The sequence below is a fragment of the Filicampus tigris genome, chromosome 11, assembly GCF_054856515.1.
Source record: "Filicampus tigris isolate MCC_2025a chromosome 11, RoL_Ftig_1.0, whole genome shotgun sequence".
Classification (NCBI taxonomy): domain Eukaryota; kingdom Metazoa; phylum Chordata; class Actinopteri; order Syngnathiformes; family Syngnathidae; genus Filicampus; species Filicampus tigris.
This window is the reverse complement of record NC_141227.1, coordinates 6,667,171-6,692,463: the sequence shown is the minus strand read 5'-3', so window position 1 is coordinate 6,692,463 and position 25,293 is coordinate 6,667,171. Positions and strand designations below refer to the sequence as shown.

The window sequence follows — 25,293 nt, the reverse complement described above, 5'->3', positions numbered from 1 at the left end:
AAGCTATTGAAGCATGAACCAATTTTCCAGCACTTTCCAGCATGCTCAGATGTAGGCTGACCCAGCTTTGGTGGGCCATCATTCTGAGGAACAGATGTTGACCTTGCCAGGAAGGCTCAGAGGAAGGCCAGTAGGCAGCTTGAGGCCCAGGCCCTGGAGAGCAAGTCAGTGTAATAGAAAAGGCATTGAGTGACACTTGTCCTTGGAGAGTTATATGTGTACCCATGGCACTTTGCACCACCCGCAGCTTATCAGGATGTAATTTGCAGTTAATTAGAGAGTGAGGCTACAGGCTGAGAGGTAAAAATAAACTCATACCATCCCAAGATGTACACCTCCACTTCCTCCTCTGGCACCCTCAGTCACCTACTTTTCTCCACCTCCTCCGTCCCTCTCGAGTCATGTTCCTAACTTAATGGCCTACTTACAACACAGTCTGGACCCAGATGCTGTATGAATTTTTGTAAATTCACTCATTACCACCAAATGAGCTTCATAATAAGAGACTCAAGGAAATATGTTTTCAAATTTCCAACTAAAAATACTTTCTTTGCATGCAACCTTAAGCGTTAAATTATTGTCGTTCATGCATATCATTGATGTGAAATGAACGGTGCTTTCTGTGCACATTTTACTACCTTAATAGGGGTATAAAGATTTTCCATCAAAAATATTTATTCCACAATCTTATTGCTTCCGAGTCGCACCAGAAATCACATAAAATGTGCGTCCCTAATGGCAGCGTAGAGAAAAGACAGTTACCTATAGAAAAATGTTTCTTCTCTTCCTCTGCCAATTTGACCAATCACAGAAGCGGCAAGGACATCTGTCACATGACAGATCCTTACTGAAAGGGGTGCCTTGCATTCTCACCTTCTGCCCTGTGAAGATCATAATTTCTCCTCTGCGTCCTGATCGAAGATAGGTTTTACAAGGTTTAACTCACAAGCTACAGAATGGCATCCACTGCTTCCTTTCTCAAAGAGCACACTAGTCGAATGGGAAAAGTTGGAATATTTGTGATGACAGATAAGATAAGATAAGAAGATAAGAATGCCTTTATTGATCCCACAGTGGGGAAATTTTCATTGTTACAGTAGCAAAGATATAGGTCACACAGGGGCGGCGGCATAATGTGGCCATTAATGTAGAACATTGACGACAAAAACCCTCTTGTGATGACTAGCTGAAACCTTGCCTTTTAACTTACTCAGTTCGGCCTTTATACTTTATAGGTATGAAGCATTCCCTGACCCAATTACAGTACGTATTAAAGAAGGCCAACTAAATTTGGATCGGTATGAAATTACGTCAAAGAACTGTCCTGTTCCGGATGCCCATAGCAAATCTGATGGGAACAAGTTTTTTTTTCCACATACTTCCCATCTTTTTATGTCAACTATGTCCCATATCCTTTTGTAATACCCTTCAAGAAACATGAAAAGAAACAACATACTCAGATTTGTGTCATTTTACGAATGTAATGCAATTATAGGAATATGATTTGAAGCTGCATTTTCATTTGCCAATACTTCTGAGCCTCTGTAACTCAACTTCAAGTTGGCTTCATTCCTCTTGATATGGCACGACGAGTTTGATGTGGAAGAACTTTACTGGCCCGGACAAAGCCTGACACAAACACCTTTCGAATCAACTACAACAGAGATGATTAACTCCAACAGAATATATTTTATAGTGCTTATATAACCTCTCTGAATTGCATAAATGCCAGTGTTGTATTGATGAAATGGTGCCCATAGGTGCTGCCATAGCGATGTCGCTCAACCGCCATAGTTCGGTTCTTTAGACTGCAAAGTACTAATCAAAAGCACCTCTACTGGTTGCCTCAAGGTACTAGACCTCAAATTGCCATAAATGCTTCAATCAAGACACAATTAATAAAACATCAACTCCACACATGTGCCTTAATTATTAATGACGTAATGTTTAATTTCATTTACAACAGCACTAGGGTTAGGAATGAGACAAACACTTCCAAGAGGTGCAACTCTTGTGCATGTCGAGAATGTTAACCGAATTTTTGAAACAAGGTCATTTGCTTTCAGAGGAGTAGGCAGCTGCCTAAAAATACCCAGCCAAGATTGGTGGACACTGACTGATGGGGCAAATTAAAGAAGGAGGCCAGCTGAAGAAATACTTCAGGAATACACTAATTGGTTGGTGTGAAAAGTTTTTTGAAGTTTCATTAAGAGGCAACTGTAGAAATTGAAACACAGGAAAATATGTTTTTAAAAAAATGATGCACCTGGAACAATTTGAACTTAAAAGTCAAGTTTGGAGTAACTGACTGATACTGTACGGTACCGACAAAACGGACCAAACGGACCAATTGAAAGATTGAAGGATTGAGACGTAAATGCCTGAATACTGGTCATATGTCCCAATATAGGCAATAACGTCATATCACAATATTAAAATTCCCACGATATATTGTCGTCCTCATGTCACGATATTAATAGCAGCAAATCTGTTCAAAAGATCAAGCTGCTTTCTATTTGTGCAGTTCCAGCACCCTCTGGTGGTTAGTTTATTAGTGCATTCTGCACATGCATCAATTAGTGCATAATTTGATTCATTACTGTCCAAGCCTATTTCTTTGTGAATGCTGTTATTATGTGCAAAAACAGAATATTGTGATGTTTTTTTTTAAATGAGCTCATTTTTTTTTTAATTATTTTGAGCTTTTTAGATCTTGCCAAGCTCTCCCCGATGTTGTGATAATTAACCTATCGTGAGGTCCATATCGTGACATCATCTATCTCGACTTAGCATTTGTAACCTTAACTTTGGTCGTTTTCAACTGCTGGGCTGACGTACTGTTAACATATCAACATAAATCAGAAGGCTGGCATTATTTTATTATGTTATCGTTAACTGAAGCATTTGAATGTGAAGAGGCTTGGCTGTCTGCCTTTATATTCTGCCGTTCAGTATTCTCTTTTTGAAATCGTTAAGAGAAGTGTTTTAGGGGTGTTTTTTGCAAGGCATTTTTGGAGGTAAATCACCCTAGTAAGAAAAATCTCTACCCAAAAGTTTCTCTATGGTGGAAGTGTCTCCCCTCAGTGTTCAATGCAACACAACCTCTTAGGGCAATGAGCAATTCGGCACAACTCCACTCAACAGCCGCGCAGTATGCAGGGATTGAAGAAAAAAAAATGGTACGGTACAACCAGTTGTATGAGGAGGCTCAGAACGTGATGAAGGCTCACACAGCTCACAAGGAGTCTTTATGCCAAATCTCTCGATGTACGGGGGCGAGTGGCCAACTGTCATTTCCTGTGATGCGCCAGTCCCAGTCGGATTTCGATGCATCGCGCAGCATGCAATGGCCTTAAGAGGCTCATTACAACTCATTTCAACAAATCTGCAGGGATCATAGATGTGATAAGCTCCTGGGAAATGTTATCCTTGTGGAGGATAATGTACGAAGGTACGGCAGAGGACCTTGAAAGTGCCTTTCTACATAACAAAAACAATGTACTACACATTACTAACCTGTTATTAACTGGATTTAAAATGTGAAAAAAATATTACTAATTCCTGACTGTTGCTTTGTGCACATGTCCAAAAGCATGGTTGCCTTTGACAATTTGTCAAGAAATGTCTCATACCCCTGAAAGATGCCATTTTTAGCCCCCTCATCTCAGTTATGAAGACCTCTTAGCCAGAGATGGGATCGCGTCACATATGTGCAAGTCACAAGTACGTTAAGTTGCAAGTCTTAACTTTCCAGTCTCGATGAGCAAGTCCTAAATCTCTTTGTATTGGGCAAACCAAGTAACATGTTATCTTATGTCATGTCAATGTTTTAATGTAGCCGTGCGTTTTCATAAAGCGAGAAGTCCAATAATATCAAATTATGATATTGGCCAATTTTTATAGCATACATTATGTACAGAATACATTGCAAGATAATGCACGGCACTTCGATATCACTTCAATAATGATCACGGAGGTTTAAATCACAGTGTCAATCAAAACGTTTTATACTACAAACGACTCCTGCTTGTTTTTTTCTAAATATTAAAAAATTAAAAAAAACTGACATCAAAATCTGTCTGGTCACATAATATCAAAACAAAATAATTTGCTCTTTGGATGAAATATTTTCCTTGTTGCATTAAAAGTATCATGAAGTGGTTTACATTAAATTGCCTTCATTACATTTTAAACCCATACTGTATGTATTACGTACATTTATTGTTTTTAACTTAAATTAACTTATTTTCAAAACCATTAATTCCATGTACTGTTTAACGCAATATTACTTAATTTTAAAATATTTATTCCATGTCTAGTTTTTACTCTATTCAAGATTTATTGAATGTACTGTTTTTAACTTAAATCTACCTCATTTCTACCAGCATTAGTACTTTGATTATTCTGCTGTTCTCAACCAATTTACATTTATTATTATCATTTGTGTACTTCTTTTAGCACTGCACTATGACATAACAGTCGTGTGGCTTGAAAATAGATGTTTAAATGTCATCTCTGTACTTTGTATCATATCAAGATAAAGTTAGCTAACTACTGAGTTTAACAACAGGCGAAGGGGATTGCCAGATACTGGGCAAAAGTTGCACGTAATAGTCTGGCTGTCCATTAGCATTGATGAACACATTTTGCAGCCTCACTTCTTTTTGAATCACGCTTAGTTTTTATTGCTAAAATCAATAATTCTCTGCCCCGTGCCATCTCGTCTGATATGATAGGGCATGCTTCCTTGCAGAAAGGCTAATCCTCCAATCTTGATAGTACCATGCCAATTGTGTGCTTGCATAATGGCATTTTTTAGTTTTTTTAGTCATATAGTATATAGACATTTGGTTTGTCAGGTAATGGTGACATCAAAGCCATCACAATGGACAGTAGATTCGATCAGAGAAATGGGAATGGACCCATTCAGTCATTTACTGTGGAACACTTGCCCCACTAGCGCCTTTCCTGTCTTTGATATGTCAGTATTATTTCCAAATCTTAGAGTGTTGAGTCTGTGGGAAAAAAAAAGAAGTCCTTTGAGTTGCAATACATTGAGAAATTGTGATTATGCGCTCACTCACTCTCTTTACACCATAAAATAAAAGAAAGATTGTGCAAAATGCTCAGCAAAAGAATGTTGTGTAAGTGGAGTAAAGTCAATGTGTCAGTAAATCAGCTCGCACAAATGCTCCTTCACCCTTTTCAGTGTGAATCAACAATGTAATCAGTTGGGATTTGTGTAAATTAAGTGTCATCAGAATACAGGAAATTACAACAGCCACAACAACGCTGTGCGGGTCGAAACCCTCGTACTGTGGCAAACTCACAATTCAAAAGTTGACATAACTTATGCAGTGAATTGGCCAATATCTGTTGTTGAAGGTACAGCAGAGTTAATTTGTGAGGCCAAAATGTTTAGAATGCGATCACATCTCGAGGTAAAAATCTGTCAAGAAAATGTTCATGTTGTGCAATAGACAGCAGGATTCAAAGGCGCTTTTGCAAGTGATCTGTAGTATCTGACTAGTTTGAGCTCTCCCACTCACACCTCTGCCATGTGTTACTCAACAGACACATCATACTTCTTTTTTGATGCACAGAAGCTATTCCAATGTGATCTCCAGCAACGCCTCTGCAGTCACAAGTCAATCAAGAATGCAACCCTTTGAACGCAAAAATACAAAAAGTGCGGCTGAGGAAGAATTTGACTAAATAAAATAATTCTTTTCACTTCTTACCTCATGGCTCCATATTTTGTAATTATCATCAAATGGCACAATAATAATAATAATAATAACTACAAAATTCCCACAGAAATTTGAAATGGGATTGCAAACTCTAGCAAGGTTGAAAGCCACATTCATGTGCTGAACAGTTTAAAGTTGGAATGATTAGAATGGGTCGAAAAATGTGGGAGTTACAGGTTAAAAAAAATTAATAAAAATGACATTTTTGAGATAGCTTTGGCCACTCCGTGGGCACCCTAGCCACCGCAAGGATTAAAGTCTTGTGCCGCCACTAAAGGCAGATGTTAATTTCCTGCACCTGTCTGTTGCAATGGTTTTCAACTGAGCTCTAAGGAAGAACATGCACACCTGGAACAAAATGCTCTCACGACTTAACGGTTAAAGATACTGGTTCCACAAAGGGCTTGGTAGAACAGCAAGGGTTTGGGGAATGTGAGCAACTGAGCATGTTCTATTTTTTTTTTTTTTACTCAGATAAATAAAAAAAAAATACAGAATTAGAGCCGGTTTAAAATGGAGTAAATATAAAAAATATTTCAGAAGAAGGCGGTAAAATTAACATTGTGGTCAATGGAGCTGTTTTAGGGCTAATTAGACTTACTTGAAGTCAAATAAAAGGTAATAAATAAAGTTTTTCCGACAAAAAAGGGTGTTTTTCTGAAAGACGACGCTTGTGACTATGAAATGTGCAAATATGATGCGACTTGAGGAAATCTTGTGACCACGGTAATGAGTTAATCTGAGATCCTTAGAAAGAATTTTCTGATAGCTCGCACTCTAACTTCACTCATTCTCATTCTCTTCAAGCACGCACAGGGGGACAAGCAAATATTTTTAGACGCAAATGTTGACACCGAGCTGTCTCTCGGTTTACTGTATGCGCCCGGAGTGCGACTTGGAAAAGGGTACATTTGTTGTGGATTTTGACACGGCTCTCCATTCATCAGAAAAGGAATTTTTTCTGTGTTTTTTGGGAAATTGCGTCGCCAGGGTAACACGGAATTCAGAAAATAAAAAATTCTGAGCTGAGTCGGGCCGAGACGCATCTTTCGATACCTCATTTGTATGGATACATCAAACAGTGTGGGCTGAATTCTTGCAGGCAAAGAAACATCAGAGTAATAAACAATAAAATGGTACGACAAGTATGCAGGAGAGTAAAGGCTGCTTGCTTTGCTCGCAGTACCATTGCTTGCAGAATTTCCATAAAATTAATAAAAATAATAATAATTGGTGGTGATTGATAATGACGACGATCATTTATCACTTTCACACCGGCAATCATATCAACATGAGTGCTTACTGACAACTGAACTGATGCCCTTAAAAAAAGATATTGCATACATACTACATTGTGGGCTCAAAGTATCAAACTAAACAAAATTGTATTTAAAACTATATACCGGTATTTCAAATTAGTCACCACCCATCAGGGTAGTTTCCATAACAAAATACATAAATACCAGAAACGTGAATGAGGGAGCTTCATAAATTAAATTTAGAGCTGAAGAAGCCTTTAGGACTAAAGGTAAAATGTCCAATTGTCTTGTTTCAACTTTTGTGGATTAATATAACCAGGATGACTGCAAATCTACACAGATACATTTTAAACTAAGTTTTACTTCCTTTTTTTTTTTTAGCAGACACTATCAATTTAGCATGTCGATAGCAGGACCCCGCCCATGCTGAATCTTGTCATGCAGGACTGCTATTTTCTTGTAGTTCCAAAACATCCAATTTTAAAATCTAAATCTCTACAATTCATTGATTAACCTTGAATCCATTTGACACGTTCATTTAAGGTTTGAGCCATAAAAAAGGCAACAAAAACAAAAGTGCAGTATTTTGTATGAATGAATGAGTAGTGAACCTTAGTATTATGCAGGTCCTCGAGTGAGATATTTCTTTGACAAGAATTTCTGTCAGTCTGCCTGGGGGAAAAAGACAACCAAGGTCAATATTAACCCAATATGGACAAAACTAAATTGTGTGAAATGATCTAAAACTTTGGATATTCTCCGTCTTTTACGCAGACTTTCATCCTGGCTCAGGGCCATCTAGCCAACTTATTCCTATGTGACACTGCAGCAACAATGGTGCATATGGAAAAATTATTATTGTGAAGCTTCAAGGCATCGAGTTTGCTTCAACTTCTTTTTGTAATTGAATTATTCAAAACAATCGTCACAGACCTAAGATAAACATGTACTAGAGGGACTTTCTATTTGTAAGGAGGTATGACGTATTCTGTTGGATGAATAGCAACAGTTGCCATCAAGTGGAAGAGCATAGGTTTTCTGCCTGTATTTGCCTGCCTGATGTATGTCTGATTAATAAAAAAACACTTTAAAATATACAATATATGACAATAATGCTGAGAACACAATTAATGTGTTAACTGGTTCACGTTTATTTTTTTTATTACGACGATTTTTGCTAGGCAGTTCAAATTGCCTAATTAAACTTGGATTTTCCAAACAGCGAGTCCAGTATTGTACAACCAGGTAAAAGAGGACATTCTGAAAGACATACTTTGCCAATACAGATACATGCTATGTGTTGTGTTGTGTTAATATTTGTTGAGTGTAAGTGTAGTTATCATGGCGTTTAATGTGTTATTGTGTGCACATAGCACGTTATCTTTCCAAAACATTTTGCTACACAAGAAAATGTAGCAAAATGTGTTGTGTTGCTACAGAAGAAATGTAGTAAAATGTGTTGTCATGTAGGATGAATGTAAGTGGCGCGAATTGTGCATCATTTTATTTGACTTTGTTGTCTTTGACCATTTGCTCCTGATGCTGCGTCAGCAGTAGGTAGATGAGGCACAGTGTGAAGCGCTTTGAGTACCAAAGGTAGAAAAGTGCTATACAAGTGACAGCCCATTTGCAAAAAAAAAAAAAAAAAAGCCCAAAAACATTGCAACATTTATCACATTACAAAAAAAAAAAAAAGTCGCACATTCTCAATTATTCTACTCCACAACAATGACAAAAATAGCCCATGAATTATTCGGGGGTGTAGTAAGGACTACATACACATGGATAAAAACAAATACATAGACTAGAGACAGAAAGATCCTCATCATAAATGTGTATTCATAAATAAGCAACACTGGATTATTGTTCTTGGACGTCTTCCAAGCAAAAAGCATTGACAAAACACTTAAGAAGCAAACTTTGCTTGAGGGATATTCGAGTAGCATAGCAAATAGTAATACTTTATGACAACAATGATACAACCTTGCAGCAAGTTTCAAACTGTACAAACAATTGATTTCACATAAAAATATTTGTGGTACTACATTACCACTGACAGTTTGTCATACCATCTGACTGACATGTTGTTCTTGCCTTTAATTCGAGTTCATAACTATTTAAGAAATGGATTACAAATCAGCCCAACCTATTATTATTACTATTTTAGTCCTTTAGGTGAGAATGCTGTCAGGTTTCCTTCAACATGCTGCCTGGTAATAATTCTGCCAAGCAAAATGTCATTGAATGTCCACCTTCAAATGTGCTCAAAGGATCGGCGCTCAAATTGCCTGAAGCCATTTTGAGGGACTGACAATTAACTAGGGCTGGGCAATATGGAAAAAAAATGTCATCTCTCGATATTCAAGACAGATATCTCAACAACGATACGAGAACGATATTACTATGGGTTCAGTGAAAATGTATCTTTTTTTGGGGGGGGTGGAACAAATCATCAATCCAAAAGGTTGTGGAAAGCGTCTTTTTAATTAAAACTTACTGACAGTCATCAACATGAACAAAGTCAGCAATAAATTCAATTAACATTAACAGAATTCAATTAACATTATATTGCAACTGTGCTTTAACAATACATAATTTTATGCAACAACATAATGAAATAACTTGTTTTCTCTGATGAGCTGTTTTGCTAAACAATGACTTAAGACTGAAAAGTGCATAAAGTTTACTCGAGGCAGGATATTAAATAATTCATTAACTGAGAAAAATATTCTTCGGGACAGTAATTTAAGTGACCCCGATCATCCTTAACAGTAGTTCAGCGGACTTTTCAGGCCCCTAAGAATGACATAAACAGACTACTATTACTGTTTGTGTTACTATTTCATATTCTTCAAATGTGTACGACGAAGGACATTTTAACTCAAGTACGGTGGTAGAGACTTTGTGTTTTATGGTTACTCTAACTTTCCATTTTCTCCATTCTATCACCCTTTAATGCCACTTATTGGTCTTTTTTTTGCTGTAGTCTATTCTTATCTCACGTCACTCATGCACACAGCATCCTGTTTGCTCTGGGAAAGGAATATTGCCTCTGTGCGACGCTATTTCACAGACATCACATTTTCTGCATGCGTCAGACACTTATTTACAAATACGGAGCGGGATAATATAAAGAAAGAGAATGGAGAGTTTAGTGTTTCAATTGCTTACCATTAAATGGCACAAAACAGTCTCTAGAAGCTATGTGAACAGCATGTTTTCTGTTGACTTGATGATCTTGAGAATTAAATTAAATTATTTCCATTATAACAAAAAATTATTGGTAAATTCTTCTTGGGAATGGTGATGGTAGTGGAGTACATTACTTGGCTGTACCAAGCAGAGGTGCTGTTGAATCTAGCTCAAGGAAATGATTCAGAAAATGGTTGCGTATAGTACATTAATATTACAAATGCAATGTGTTTTCATGATACAGTCCTTAGTTTTGATTTTTACTTTTGAGATCTACACAATAAATGTTGCAAAATTACATTACAGTCGAATATTTTTTTTTAATCAATTTATGTCAGAATTTTTTTTGTGCCTCTACTGGATGCATTTCTCATTTGAAACAGGACTATTTAATGTCACTTCAAAAGTGAAAAGCCAAGCAGTCATATTGTGTTGTAGATTTTTTTTATAGAATAACTGAAAATATATCATGGTATATCGTTATCGTGATATAAAATGGCCTTTATCGTGATAGATTTTTTTTCCATATTGCCCAATATTACTCTTATAGTATGACTTGAGTTCTAATTGTTGCCAGAAAACAAACATTTGCATCACAGAGTTGTGCACTTCAATATCAACAGGATTTGAAAATAAAAAATATCTACCAAGAAAAACAATGATACTTTGGGTCCAAAAGGACTGCCATAAATGAAGAAGTAAGTTAGTTTAGCCTTATATCCATCCATCCATTATCGATACCGCTCATCCTCACCAGGGTCGCGGGCGTGCTGGAGCCTACCCCAGCTGTCATCGGGCAGTAGGCGGGGGACACCCTGAATTGGTTGCCAGCCAATCGCAGGGCACACAGAGACAACCAACATCTGCACTCACACTCACACCTAGGGGCAATTTAGAGTGTCCAATCAACCTACCATGCATGTTTTTGGAATGTGGGAGGAAACCGGAGTACCCGGAGAAAACCCACGCAGGCACGGGGAGAACATGCAAACTCCACACAGGAAGGCAGGAGCCGGGATCGAACCGACGACCTCTGAACTGTGAGACGGATATGCTAACCAGTCGACCGCCAATTTAGCTTTATAATGTTTACAAAATAATTTTTCAAATACCTTATTGATTTTATAAAGGCAACCTATCAAATTCAAAAGTATGTCTGTTCCTCCTTCTTCATTGGATCTTTCAAACTATGTCTCCCAGGCAGTTTAGTCACTCTGCTGTTGACCTTCCAGTGGAATGAAGTAAACAATAATATATAGGACAAAATGAGGAAACCCACGGATGGCTATACACACGTGGACAGGATAAGTAAACAATAGTCATTAAGTGAAACGCATAAACAGGAATTGGCAAAGTTCTATGTAATTGTTTTTTTTTCCCAGATGAACAATTCATTTAAACTAACCAACATAAATTGACGAGGAATGCTATGTTTTTCTCTCTGCAAACTATTTAGGAAAACGTATGTAATGGGTAGGAGAAAATAAAATAAATTAATAAATTAATTAAATAATGTGAGGTTAAATTACACAAAACGTGGTGCCTATTATTTGACATTCATAATTTCTCAACAGCAGAACATTTCTCAAACACAGACACACTCGGGTTAGAGTTAAGGTTTGGCATATGCTGTTGGTATGTTGGTATATGTACTGTAAGTGGAGAAATGATATTCTACTCAAATGTGACTCATGTCAGGTCAAGACAAGCCTAACAAAGGAACCTTATATACAGTAACATGTCTAAACTTGAAGTGGGTTTGCAGTATACGCAATGAAAAACATGCTCTGAGAAATCTTAGCCCAGCATTTCTGAGGTGATTTGTAATGAAGATGTGACACAACAAACTAATAATTTTCCTGATACTTTACAAGCCAGAAGCGCCGAACAATTGGCAGACCTTGTAAAAAAAACCTTGTCCTGTTTTGTGTCTGGCAGTTTTATGTGAATTGGACAGCTTAAAATAGCCTAAGTACATTACATCTTCGGCTGCCAGACTGCTTCCGTGGAACAGGAAAGATGCATGTTTCTATCATACAGTACAACCTTATTAAAAAGGGCTTAGGCAGGACATTTACATCAGCAGTTTTACCAGGTATCCGTTCTTAATGCAGAAACAACAAATACAAAATAGAGGCTAAACAGTGAGCATTGTCGATAGGGCCCGACTAATATGGATTTTTTTGAGGCCGATGATGATTCAGATATTTGGCAGGAAAAAAATTACCTGTTACCGATTAATCGGCCGTTTAATTTAAAAGCTATATAATGCAATGAATAATTTATCTTTCGCTCCCCTATATATCCCAATTGCACGACATAAACAGATGACTTAATTTGAAGAAATGACAAAGCACAAAGAAGAAACGAAGAATAAATCCGGCTTCATGTGAATGCAATAGCAAATCTGAGATTCAACCACCAAGATGGTCCCAAAAAGTTTCACTGGACATTGCTCACGTTACTTACCCACGGGTAGTCGGAGGACAAGGCAAATTCAGTGTGTAATTTACGCCGCACCAGCTAGCTAGCAACAAGCTCTGGCTGGCTACTAGCCCGGCTAACGATTGCAGTGTCACTCCTAAGTCATTAATCATCACCTCTGTGAAGACAAATAAGATACATTTTCGACATGTATCGTTCTCAGTTAATGCTAAAATAACCTAAGATTGACAGGTAATCCTCAAACACCAGAATTAAGAGTTTGGCGCAGCATATCCAACTTTGCACAAAAAATAGTAGACAAATGATCTCGTTGAATGCCCTCGACAGTAATTGCCAACAGTGGAACTCACAACGAGGAGCGTCTTTGACGTCAATCGCCGTCAACTTGTTTTTGTTTTTTGTTTTTTTATGGGAATGGGCGGAGAAACGTCTTGGCCATCCCTGGTTTGATCACTAAAATGGGAAAGTAAAAAAATGTAAAATATGAACTATGGCCAGGAGATTTCAAATGAGATCACAGTGTATCAAAACAATGTGGACAATAGAAACTAAATATAAACTAAAAAACAGTGTCACAACGATAATTTAAATTTAGAAGTACACACACACGTGCATGGCACAATCCACGCGCACACACGCTAGGGCTGTCATTAGTGGTGCAACGGAGCATATTTTATCCGTGATCTGTACGAATCACACATCACGGTCCGGGCCGCACATGATCCGCGGAGAAAAATAATAATAATTGTACAGAAAATAATACATTGATGCCAATGCAACAGCCTCAGTAAGCTTTTATTTTGAAGTTGCCTGTGTGGTGGCATAGCTATCTTGACTTGTCTTTCCGACATTTTGGCTTGCTTTCTCACAGTTTTTATTGCCATTACATAGTAACTACCAACGTCAATAGATAGATGGATATTTACTTTGTTAATCCCAAATGGGGAAATTCGAGGTGACCGGTAGCAAGAAGTACAGTACATTCATACATAAGACACAGAGTCATTTATGGCATCAAGTTACCATAAATGACGTGTTTATGTAATTGCTGTAGTTATCCAAGTGTCAGTGGAGCGATCAAAGCACCATATCTCATTAAATGAGCCATTTTCTATGGTCCAGCAAGTGCAGGTCCATGTTACTAGATTATTTTGACATGCTCAACTCAACTTTGTTTATGAAGCACAAAAACAACCACAAAATACTGTAGAATAGAAAGCCTTTATTGTCACGTTCTATGGTGCAGATGCAACAAAATTGAGCTGAAACATTAAGACAACCATCCATCTATCCATCCATTATCCAATCCGCTTATCCTCACAAGGGTTGTGGGTGTGCTGCAGCCTATCCCAGCAGTCTTCGGGCAGTAAGTGGGGGACACCCAGAATTGGTTGCCAGCCAACCGCAGGGCACACAGAGACAAACAAACAACCGCAATCACAATCACGCCTAGGGGAAATTTAGAGTGTCCAATCAACTTACCATGCATGTTTTTTGGAATGTGGGAGGAAACCGGAGTACCCGGAGAAAACCCACGCAGGCACTGGGAGAACATGCAAACTCCACACAAGGAGGCCGGGGCCGGATTCAAGCCCACGACCTCTGAACTGTGAGGCGGACGTGCTAACCAGTCGACCACCGTGCCGCCCTAAAGACAGCAAATGATGAAATAAGAATAATGACAACTAACTGCAGAATGAAGATATGAAAGAACGCAGCTTTGTGACTCACCGGGGAGCCAAGCACTGAGAAACTAAGAGAAAGACGGACAATTGGACGTTCCGGCAATCTGTTTTACTGGTGAATGTATTTCAATAAAAAGCTGAACATAATCGATGATGTAATGAAGCTAGCTGCTAATGCTAATGCGAATACGTGGACCATGGCGCAAGTTACTTGTTATTCTCACGCTCGGTTCACGATACAAAAGCTCAAAAGCACAAGTGCTTCAACCATGCGGCTGCCATGAAACACCAGCACAAAGTAGCAGCTCAGCTGACTGCTGTGCCTACGGGCTACTCTCCCATTAAAGCAATGCATTTACATCGAAAATAAATCATCACTAAAGCGTGTGCTATCGATACAAAAATGCATCCATGCTATTAGGGATTTTTTACTGACGATTTTTACTGGTGTTTAGAAGAGCTAAATCGGACGATTTAATCCCCAAGCCTTTTAATCGATCAGGCCCTAATTGTTGTATTCATTCCTTTTTTGAGAGGATAGTTCTGGTCTTTTCTTTGTCAAACAAGCACATATTCTGACCATACTGGGTGATACAAATGTTTTGCAATGTAGTAGGACAGGCATAGTCAATGCTATTGGTTTCACTGAGGTGTGGACTGGCGAGTCCCAAGAAGCCCCTGAGATGAACTGGCACTTGTGTGAAGGAGTGCTGACAGGCAAATGGCAAAACTGGCAAATGGCCAGTGTGTGCGTTTATGTGGGGAGATAGGCCAAGTGTGAAGTATTTCAAAAGCCTCTCAACACATTGACACAAGCAAAACATAGCAATCTATAAATAAAACATCAATTTGACTTTGTCAGTGTGCTGCTAAAGAATGTCTCTCCATAGAAACACTTAAGGCTTTGATTCATACTGTTAGTTACACACCGACTATAAAAGCATTTTCCTGACAAAACTATTAATAGCTTTTTTAGCAGGACGTCTTAGGCGGACCTATTGTATACTCACAGCTGAAATCTAGAAATAGCCTTTGGAAGCAATTGAAAGATGGAGAAACAATGGAGGGTTTGCATTGTTTTGAGCTATTCACAGTGGAAACTTTATTGTTGCAGGGGGAAGACCAAGTGATAACACTCTGCAGCGTTGATAAGGCAGTGAAAGGAACTACACACACACGCATGGCGTGTACACACAGACATCCGTGCACTCACACTACACGTGCTGAAGAACTGGACAAGTCTGTTAAAAGATGGGGTTGGGTCATCCTAACCTAGATGCATTTACATTTGTATTTATGTGCTTTGTGCGTGACTTGAATCGTCATAGTTCTTGTGGTGTTAGTCTTAGGGTTCAGTATTAAGTATTCACATTAAAGCTCAAGACGTGATCAATCAATTCCACACAATCTGCAAAATCCTCAACAATTAATCAAGTAGACAAATATGCCAATTTTTAACATCAATGGACATCAGAAAAGAAAGGAAAAAATATTCAGGTCCCAAATGTCACAAAATATCAACATCTGTCATAAATTCATTTGCACCAATATTATTATTATTATTATTATTATCTGTCTGCCAAGAGACGACACTGGATTCACAAGTGAAGGGGAAGTGAAGCGACGACTGATGTGTAAAAGTGTAAAACTGTCGGTAATTATTTCAGACAATGAAACAACTAACCAACAATAACAATACAATGAAACATACAGTATGCTAATGCTCCCTCCGGGTCTGCAGATGATAGGGAAAGTTAGTTCATCAAGCACAAAGAATCAGTGGAAAACTTCATCAAATGTAATCAAAATATGGCATTTGCAAATATCTGATTCTACTTTCGAAAAACAATGATCAGTGAGGATCGCTGATGGTGTAGAGCACATGTGTCAAAGTCAAGGCCTGCGGGCCACATCCGGCCCGCGAGAAGGTTTTCTACGGCCCCTGGGATGATATTTCTTTATTATTAGATCCGGCCCGCAGCCGGCAGCAAGCCGGTGTGGGTAGCAGATGTGATCGGGTCCTTCGCGCCTGCCGATGACGTTACGCTTTAAAATATATTGTAGCATCGTCCAAGAACACAGATGTTGTTTAATTATCACGTTTTTATTAGTCCAACCGGCTACTGTGGGCCGCAGCGGACGCCAATACAGTACGACAACCGTTCAGTCAAGCACTCTCCTGTTCATCCTCCGCTACTCTCGCTCGCATCCCCTTCCATCCAGCAAGCCGCATGATGCATTCATTAACCTTGGAAACAACACAACTTGGCTAGACACAAATTCGACTAGAACACAGATAACCCAATTCGTTACACTATTTTTGTAATGTATTTCATTGCATCTATGTTTGTCACCCCCTGGCTGTTGTTATAACGAACATTACCGCTACTTTGGTCGTCTACGTGCCGACTGTACACTTCACGTCACTTTTCGTGTCTTTCAGAATGGGATTGTGGTGAAAAGTTATTTGGAGTAAAACACACTTTATTAAGAAATACTTCATGTTAGAAATCTCACGTTGTTTTATTATTAGTAATTGTTGGCATTTGATCAATTCATTGAGTTTCGATGTAGTGCTGAAATGTGCCACACTGTGAGCAGGCATTGAACGCTCCTCGAGAACTAAGTGTTAATAGCGAGAGACGTGGTTTCTTTTCTTTTTTTCTGCTTCGACAAAGCTAGCTAATAGTTTGTTCGTGCCAGCAAACTCAGTAGTTGCAGATTTCCTGTGTTTCACCATGTTTGATGTTGTGTGTAAATGTTAAAAGGTGAGTTTAATCATTTAGGTTCGTGTCAGGTAACTGCTGTACATAATAGCCTAGATATGCTCTCGTGAGTGATGTCACGTTGATGAACACTAGTTAATTATTTCGGTTAGTATGCTAACTATTCTAGTGATGAAACGTGTGAATATGTATTGTATGTATTGTTTGGCTGTTTATTTGCTTAATACAGTGAATTGTAATGTTTAGGCATATTGTTAACTAATGGATGTGCATTGGATGATGTTGCTAGGTTATTCTTTGTCTGTGTTGTTGCAGACCACAGTAAATAGATGTGTCAAGTGAAATACGGGCCTGTGTTCTCTGACAGGAGCACCCACATCCATACCTTGCCACTCTAAAATAGGGTCAGCTAGAGACATCATACCAATCATATGATCCTCTCCGTTTTACTTCACATTATGTACAGTTCATACAATCTTGCAGCCCGAATCTACCAGAAAATTGTTTCCAGTTTAGCAGGAGAAACGCAAATGGAGCTGACGTACGAGCTGCCTCACAAAAGTAGCAGTAATGTACTTTATTTTATTTTTTATTTAGTAACTCTGTAGATAAAAACACAACAGCCAGGGGGGGTGACAAACATAGAGGCAAGGAAACATCTTACAGAAACATAAAGCGTGACATCATCAGCAGGCAATCCAATTTGGACATTTTTTTTAATTTCAATGAACATTCTATCAGTCCGGGCCTCGGCTTGTCGCAAAATGTTTTATTTGGCCCTCCGTCCATTTGACTTTGACACCCCTGGTGTAGAGGTACACTGGCCTGAGTTGTGTGCGGGCAGCCTGGGATCAGTTCCCACTTCCCAATGTGTCTGTGTGTGTGTGTGTGTGTGTGTGTGTGTGTGTGTGTGTGTGTGGGTATGCGTGCCCTGCGACTGGCTGGCAGTTCAGGGTGTAGTCCGCCTTTCGCACATAGTCAGCTAGGATAGGCTCCAGCACCTCCCCGTGACCCTGTACAGGATAAGCGCTTTGGAAGATGACACATGATCAGTGTTTTTTTATTTTTTTTCCTATTTTTCTTCTCTTTTATGTTACAGACCAAACCAGTGAATGAATCATAATCAACTTACGTGTCTGCATTTTCAGCACTGTCCATTTGAAAGAATGTACTGGTTTTGGGATGGAAATCAAACTTTTATTTATCCGATTCATCAATTAACCGGAAAATATAATCGACATCAGTTGCAGCACTAATTCAATCTGATTTTATATGGTTCATTTAAAAATTGTAGTCCGACAGAAAAAATGACTGTCATGTAATGGAGCGAAGGCGAACAACTCAGTTCACACACAGATGACACAGCAGGGGAGTTAGTATCTTATTGAAGGGTAATTTGACAAGGCAATTAAAAATCTGGGGGTGGAATCACAACCCTGGGAGGCGTGATGACTCTCGCCTGAAAGAATTCCTCCACTGTTTAAAAATATCACCCAAAAGGCATTATACTGCCCATGGGCAACATTTAGCCTTTCCAATCTCTGACTGACGCACACAAAGTCTTCATTATGGAATCAAACTAAAACATAAAATAATCACGGTGCTGTTATTCAGTCATGCTACTTTGAAAGCACCTCTTTGTGTACCGCCAAACAGAGTAATGTGTACAGTATGTTGCCCCTTGGGAAAATGTATTGCCCAGCCCTAATAATAGAAGTTAAGTATTGCAGGCTGATGACAAGCATGCTGTCTGATATACTTTGATGACTATTTGCCATAATGAGATGGTATCCTGCAGCGCAGTGGACAACGATCAATTCGGTTATTCGGTTTAGTTTGGTTGTGAAAGGCCTTCCTAAGAGTTGATTCCTTAATGCTCAGTAGCAATTTGCATTTGCGCTTTGGTCAATTCCATTGAGTTGAGAGAAGGTGAACATTTTTTTCTGCTCTGCATAACAGTGCCGCATTTCAAATGTGTTTCACGGAACCTGGCTGAGCAACATAACCTGGATACGCCTACAAATCATTGCACACAAGACCAAAAGGTAAAGGTACTTTGTCACAATTACAATGTAGTGTGAAATCTGCAAGCTTCATTAAATCCATTCCAGAGCACTGCGAGGTACAGCGGGACTGCATTCAGACCTTACGTCATTACCTTGGTCTAAGACAAATCATGTTAGTAAATAAAAATCAACAAGCCAATCTGTAATTGACAGTATGCATGTACTGTATTTATGAAAATGCTCTATTAGTGGCCATAAGGTTTTGTAATGAAGAAGGTAATACAGTATGTAAAATCTATGCGCTGTACAACAAAGTACAGCAGTTAATGGAACATTATTGAAAGCAATTTCCATTCAATCCTTATGTTTGTCAACTGTATTTTGGAGCTTGGAGACAACTCTCATAAAAGCCTGTTATGACTGGCTGGAAGTCGGTACACCGCGGAGAACACCAAAATAGCATCAGCTCACCTTTGTTTCATAAACTTTTCCAGACAATAATACATGGGAATAGCCATAGAATCAAAACTAAATCCTTGCAGCCCAGCAGGGTGTTGCACTTCTCTGTCTCAATGTTGCCTCACTATTATTCATTCACTTTTGTATTGCCATATATCCTTGATTTCCTGCTTACTCGGTCAAACCCAGTGAACCCACCTCAATCTGACGCCACTTTTTGAATTTCAAAGCATGTCAACTAGATTATACGATGCTTAGTTACTGGTTAAAATGACAGTTTTATCATCTTTCACTTATCATTTTTAATAACATGGTCAATTTCATGGAAGGCTAATGTGTGTTAGCCCTTTTAAAGTAAATGGCAGTACTCAGCCAAAGATGATTTGGAAAGGTGCAACATTATGTAACAAAAATGTGCAGTGTTTTTCTTTAGGTCACATCAAGAAATTGATTTCTCTTGATAACTGTCATATCAAAGCATTCCACTATTCAACCCAAGAGTATATTATTTGATTCTGCAGCCTAATATTATCCATAATTATCGTCATCATTTTTGTTTTTTATTATTATTATCATTTTTGTTATTGTGTTTGTATTATTGCCAAACATTAGTGTGGCCTCTTGATTAATTAATCCAAATCCAGCTGTTATCAAATGACTTCACTAACCACAAAACAATCTACCCTTTCATCTGTGGGTTTTACTTGGCTCATCACAACGGTCAGTAGCATGCAAGATAAAAAGCGCAAAATAATCATAGAGGACATCATACTGTAAAATAACTCTTCTTAAACTCATTTATTGACAGAGATAAAATTACTGCATCATATCAGCAACCGTAGTGCCGGCATTTATCCACTTGTGTCTTTTACACTGAGCTCAGCAAAGCAGTATACGGGTCGTTCCATGCCTAATCACCCAGTGGGTTTAACCAAGGAGTTTTTGGTTTTAATGAAACTTGGTGTATTTGGTGATTGTGATGGGACAACACTAAATCTCAAATTTTACATCAATCGGAGCAGGGGTTTGGGCGCTACGGCCCACCAAATTTCAATTATTTTGGCAAAAAGGGCCATGGCCGCCTTCCTTTGAACTATCTCAGGAACTACCAGATCAATCTTCACAAAACGAGTATTGTTAGAAAGGGAATTCAACAAGGATTCCAAACCTGCAATATCAAATCAATTGAATATTCATTGAAAATCTGAGGGTATGGATACTTTGACTCGTATTGCTGCCAAACAAAGAAATGTACATCTCTGAAACTTTTATATGCTTTACAGAACATGTGAGAGATTACGTTTCTAGAAAAAATGTTGCTAAGGTCCAAATGATCCACAAGATTAAATTAAAAGTCAAATTATTGGGCAAAAGACCAAGTTACTAAAATATACAGCAATCTTCTAAATGATTTCAGATTTGGAATCCTTGTTGAATTCCCTTTCCAAAATACCTGTTTTGTAAAGATTGACCCGGTACTTTCTAAGATCTAAGCGCTCAAAAGAAGGCGGCCACGCCCCTTTTTGCCAAAAATGTCCAAATTTGGCAGGCCGTAGCTCCCAAACTCCTGCTTTGACTTCCCTAAAATTTTTAGATTTGGTGTTGTGCCCTCATTATCAGCAAGTACACCAAGTTTCATTAAAATAAAATCTGCTTGGTTCAAATTTTCAGATTTTTGGGGGTGATTTGGCATGGATCAACCCTATATTGCTTGTATACTGTGTGCACTTTCCCACAACAATACAGCATCCTGCAACCACATAATAACTGATGTACAGTATGGCAATGTTTGTGCCAGCATCTGGAGAGATGGAAATCACTGCCAGACAGCAACAATTACTTTCAACAAAACAGGGTGGGAGAAGGAACTGGGAGTGTTAAACAGTACGTCCTGCCCAGTATGGCAGTCCTCTTAAACAGGTGGCATCCCGCATCTGTTACAGCTGTGATAGTACCTCTGAAGGCAGAAAATGCCTGGGTCGAATTCGTCAATCCTTCATTATTCCTGTGACTTTTATACAGAGAAGAGAAAATCAGGAAAACAGCATATAGACGAATGACAGCACTGAATGACAGAAAGAAATCTCACTTTAGCATTTTTGATATTTGAAAAGTCCCTCTAGGAGAGTTCTAACAGGCAATTTTCAGAGGTGGGCATCGTCAGTTCGTCACTAGGTTCCATCAGTAATTCAGGCCGGCACACGTGGGCACAATTTGTCCCCCTTCTGCGACAGCCAATCGGTGCCGAGAACATAATTTCCACGTCACACGCAGAGAATACATTAAGTTAAATTCAAATCTTAGAAGGAGGTTCAGTTGACCGAGGGGTTCTAAAGCAGTATAAAAGTTTCAGTTCTCCTCCTCTTAACATGCATTTCGCAAAGTTAGAAATGTGCATCATTACACTGGCGACATTTCCATAAAGTTTACGATAAATCTGGAATATGTCTAAAATAGAGAGTACTTTGAGTATATCCGGCACAAAAGTAATACACAAATTTAGCAAGCAGTCAACATTAAACATTTGTCCACGAATGAATAAATGTGTCTATCGACAAGTATAATTTCTCATCTACACATTGAACAAAATACTATGTAGACATAACCAAATTCAGATTGCTTCCACGTTGTGTCTTAGAGATCAGGGTCTCACATGACACTTCTCATGAGCAGACCTAAATTTGGAATGCAAGTCCACAAAGACTTCATTCAACTGTTACTTAAGGGGTACCAACACACTCGGAGCTATAAATAGAACCAGAAGCGCACACTCACTCAAACAACACAAACAAACCCCCATGGACATTTTGACTGAGTCGTTTAAAAGTTTGGGGGAGAAAAATCCATGAAACATTTGAAGCTGTGTTGAGAGGCGGGGTATTTATAGGTCGGAGAGGGAGAACTCTTCCATCATGTAACAAAAGGGAGACACACTGCTAACACCACTGAAAGTATCACTCAGGCTTTGGAGGATTTGAGCAACTCTCCTGTTTACCCTAATTTGGTGCAACTGGCTTACACATTGACGTCAGTGTCACAAAGGCGTAGAAAAAGATGTCAAATGCAAAAATAATAACAAGGTAATGCAGTGGAACCCAGAGGCCCCATTCATGAACAAATCAGCTTCCGAACAAAATGATCATATAACATTTGCTTTGCTTCACAATCAGCCACAGCATTCATGCACAGCATCCATTCATCTTCAAGGGGGGAAAAATGTGTCTGTTCATGAATAGTCTCGAAACGAAATTTGTGACCTGAGGTTCCACTGCGCAAGTGTAAAAATAAGTCAATCACTGTTAATAAACTGAAGTCTTACCAATAATAATTTGCCACACAAGTGTAAACATAACCAAAACAAATAAATAGCAAACAGTGATGTTACTGCTTTGCCTGCTACCCATGGCCTGAAGTAAATCCGGTAACACTCTGCACTGACCTCTTGTGAGGAAATGACAGCATCGGTTTGCGTTGTGAAGTTTTGTGCAACTTTACAGATACATTTTGGTTCAATTCTAAATTTTGACTTAAAAAGGTTTCATTGATGTGCTAAAGCTCAAACCACTACTGTTCGCTCCAGAACCCTCAAGTGACAAATGAAACTCTTTCAGATTTTTGGTTAGTAACCGCAACATTAGCAAAAATCTATGACACTTATAAAAGATTTTGTGTGCTAGAAAAAAAAAAAAAGAATAATTGTCATCCTTTGATAAGGTTTTGTTTGAGCTGGCCACCAGACAACAACGTGGGCTTGTGCTGTGAATCTCCTTTTCTCACTGACATCTTAATAATTTACACACATACACGCTCACACATGACAAGAGAGAGAAAGTGGGCCATGGCAAACACACAACAGGAAACGTTGAACATAAAGAGCCAGTGAGAGTGTTTATGAGAAGTATGACAGCCTCGCGTGTTTCTGCGCGAGACTGTTGCTGTTTAGGCTACCGCGGGCGACTTGAAACGCGCGAGTCGTGACGATCTGAAATGTTGGAATAGTAACGCGTACAAAAACGTGTGGGAAAACGTAAAACAAATCAAACCAAGTACGTGCACAACGCTGAGGGTGGAAAAGGAAATACGGAACGGAAAAACTCACATCCTCGAACAGGGATCCAACGTTGGCTGTCACCAGCAGTATTCCCGTGCCTTGCGCCGTTGTCAGCTTTCCAGCCATGATTCTCTCTCGCAGGTGGGTCGAGGAGTGGATGGCGAACTTCACAGGTAGCAAATCAACCAGCGAGCGGAGGCGAACGTCTCAGAAAGCTGCTTAAAACACGGGGAATTCGCGACTGACGCCGGGGCTGAGGTGGCTCGGCTGGAGCATATTTTTCAGCAGTGAGCGTGCATCAACGAGGAGTTGCTTTGCAGTACAAGGTCCGCTGGCAACGGTCGTTAGCCCTGCTGATTCTCGCGCTACTTTCCCATCTCCATCGTAAAAGTTTCCGTTTTAATCCACGGCGAGCGCCTGTGGGATTTGCTTCATTTCAGGGAGCAGCGTTTTCCTTGGTTGGAACAGTGTAAAAGTGTCCCTCGTGAAGCAGGACTCTAACCAGGACCATCGCATTCAGTCTTCAGACACGATAGGCTGGAGTACCGCACTGCTGTGACGTCACTGTGCCAATCGGAAACACGGGGCTCTCTTAAAGGGCCAGCGCACTGTAAACACAGCTGTTGCTCTAGTGCCGTGCACTTCTCTGACTTGAGATTGCTGGCATGATAAGCATGCTTGACAGCAGAGGCGAGTCTAGGGTGAGAACCTTAGGGGTGCTGGCACTTTATGGGGAGAGATTTGTCTCAGACATATTCACACAAATACATCGGCGATTTTCACGTGTATATCAGGTCCACAAATACATTTTGTGTGTGTTTTTCAATATGGTGTGTGCATTTACCGTGGCTCATCATTTGGAATTATTCAATTCTGCTTGTGAAGTGTTGAATGTTTGTGGATCAGAGGGCACGCACAATTATTCTTTAGGCAATCGCCGTTTCTACATGTACACACACTGGTCTCGGATATTCACGTGTGAAAAGGCCATCCATCCTCCATCCACTCGGAGGCAGTGTTGCTGTAACGAGCTATCTCCTATTTTTCGCTTAAATATTGGAAATTCAAAAACTGAAAACGAGTCTTTATCTGTTCTTCTATTATGTGTTTATTTAACACAAGTCGGGCAACAAAATACGACCGTAATTTGACACACCTTGACACGTCTTGTTCTTCTGCTGCTGCCTCTTGTTCTTCCACATCACTGAAGCAGCAAGCATAGAGAAGTAGAAAAACATAGAGACAGTAGGATAGGAATTATCAAAATCTGGAGGCGGTCTGTTCTGGGACAAGAAGCATATGTATTCCCCTGAAACTCACAATCACCGCCTACAATTCTTCAAAAGTTAAACTATGTGTTTTTCTTTCCTCGTTACCTTACCATGTCTGCTGTGGCATACCCCATCATAACATTTAATGTTAAATAATGTGTGTATGTGCGAATTTGAGAAAGAGAAAAAGAAAGAGACAGAGAGCATGCGTGCAAGTGAGTGACTGTGCAGTACATATGTGAATAAAAGGCTCTTTTGCATGTTTTGGTACAGGTACTGGATTATTGAATTAGAAGTGGACAGAAGACTATATTCTCACGTTTATTGTCAAACATGTGAAACGCCTCAACCATCATGTGATTATTCAAGCACGTATATGCTTCAAAGCTGCCCGGCGACCACGTTAAGAAAGACTTCACAGAATCAGAGCCTGAGAAATGTGAGGGACC

At 39.2% G+C, this 25,293-nt stretch overlaps 1 protein-coding gene across 2 annotated transcripts in view; it reads right to left on the bottom strand.

Moving 5' to 3' along the window:
• Positions 1-24,129, bottom strand: part of inpp5a (inositol polyphosphate-5-phosphatase A) — a 166,941-nt gene extending 142,812 nt beyond the window's left edge. For both annotated transcript variants that reach the window (XM_086045492.1, XM_086045491.1), the window contains exon 1: positions 23,622-24,129. In XM_086045492.1, coding sequence (XP_085901618.1) covers positions 23,622-23,699 — 78 coding nt within the window. In that variant the 5' untranslated portion in view covers positions 23,700-24,129. The remainder of the gene's footprint in view (positions 1-23,621) is intronic.
• Between the last annotated feature and the right edge of the window lie 1,164 nt (positions 24,130-25,293).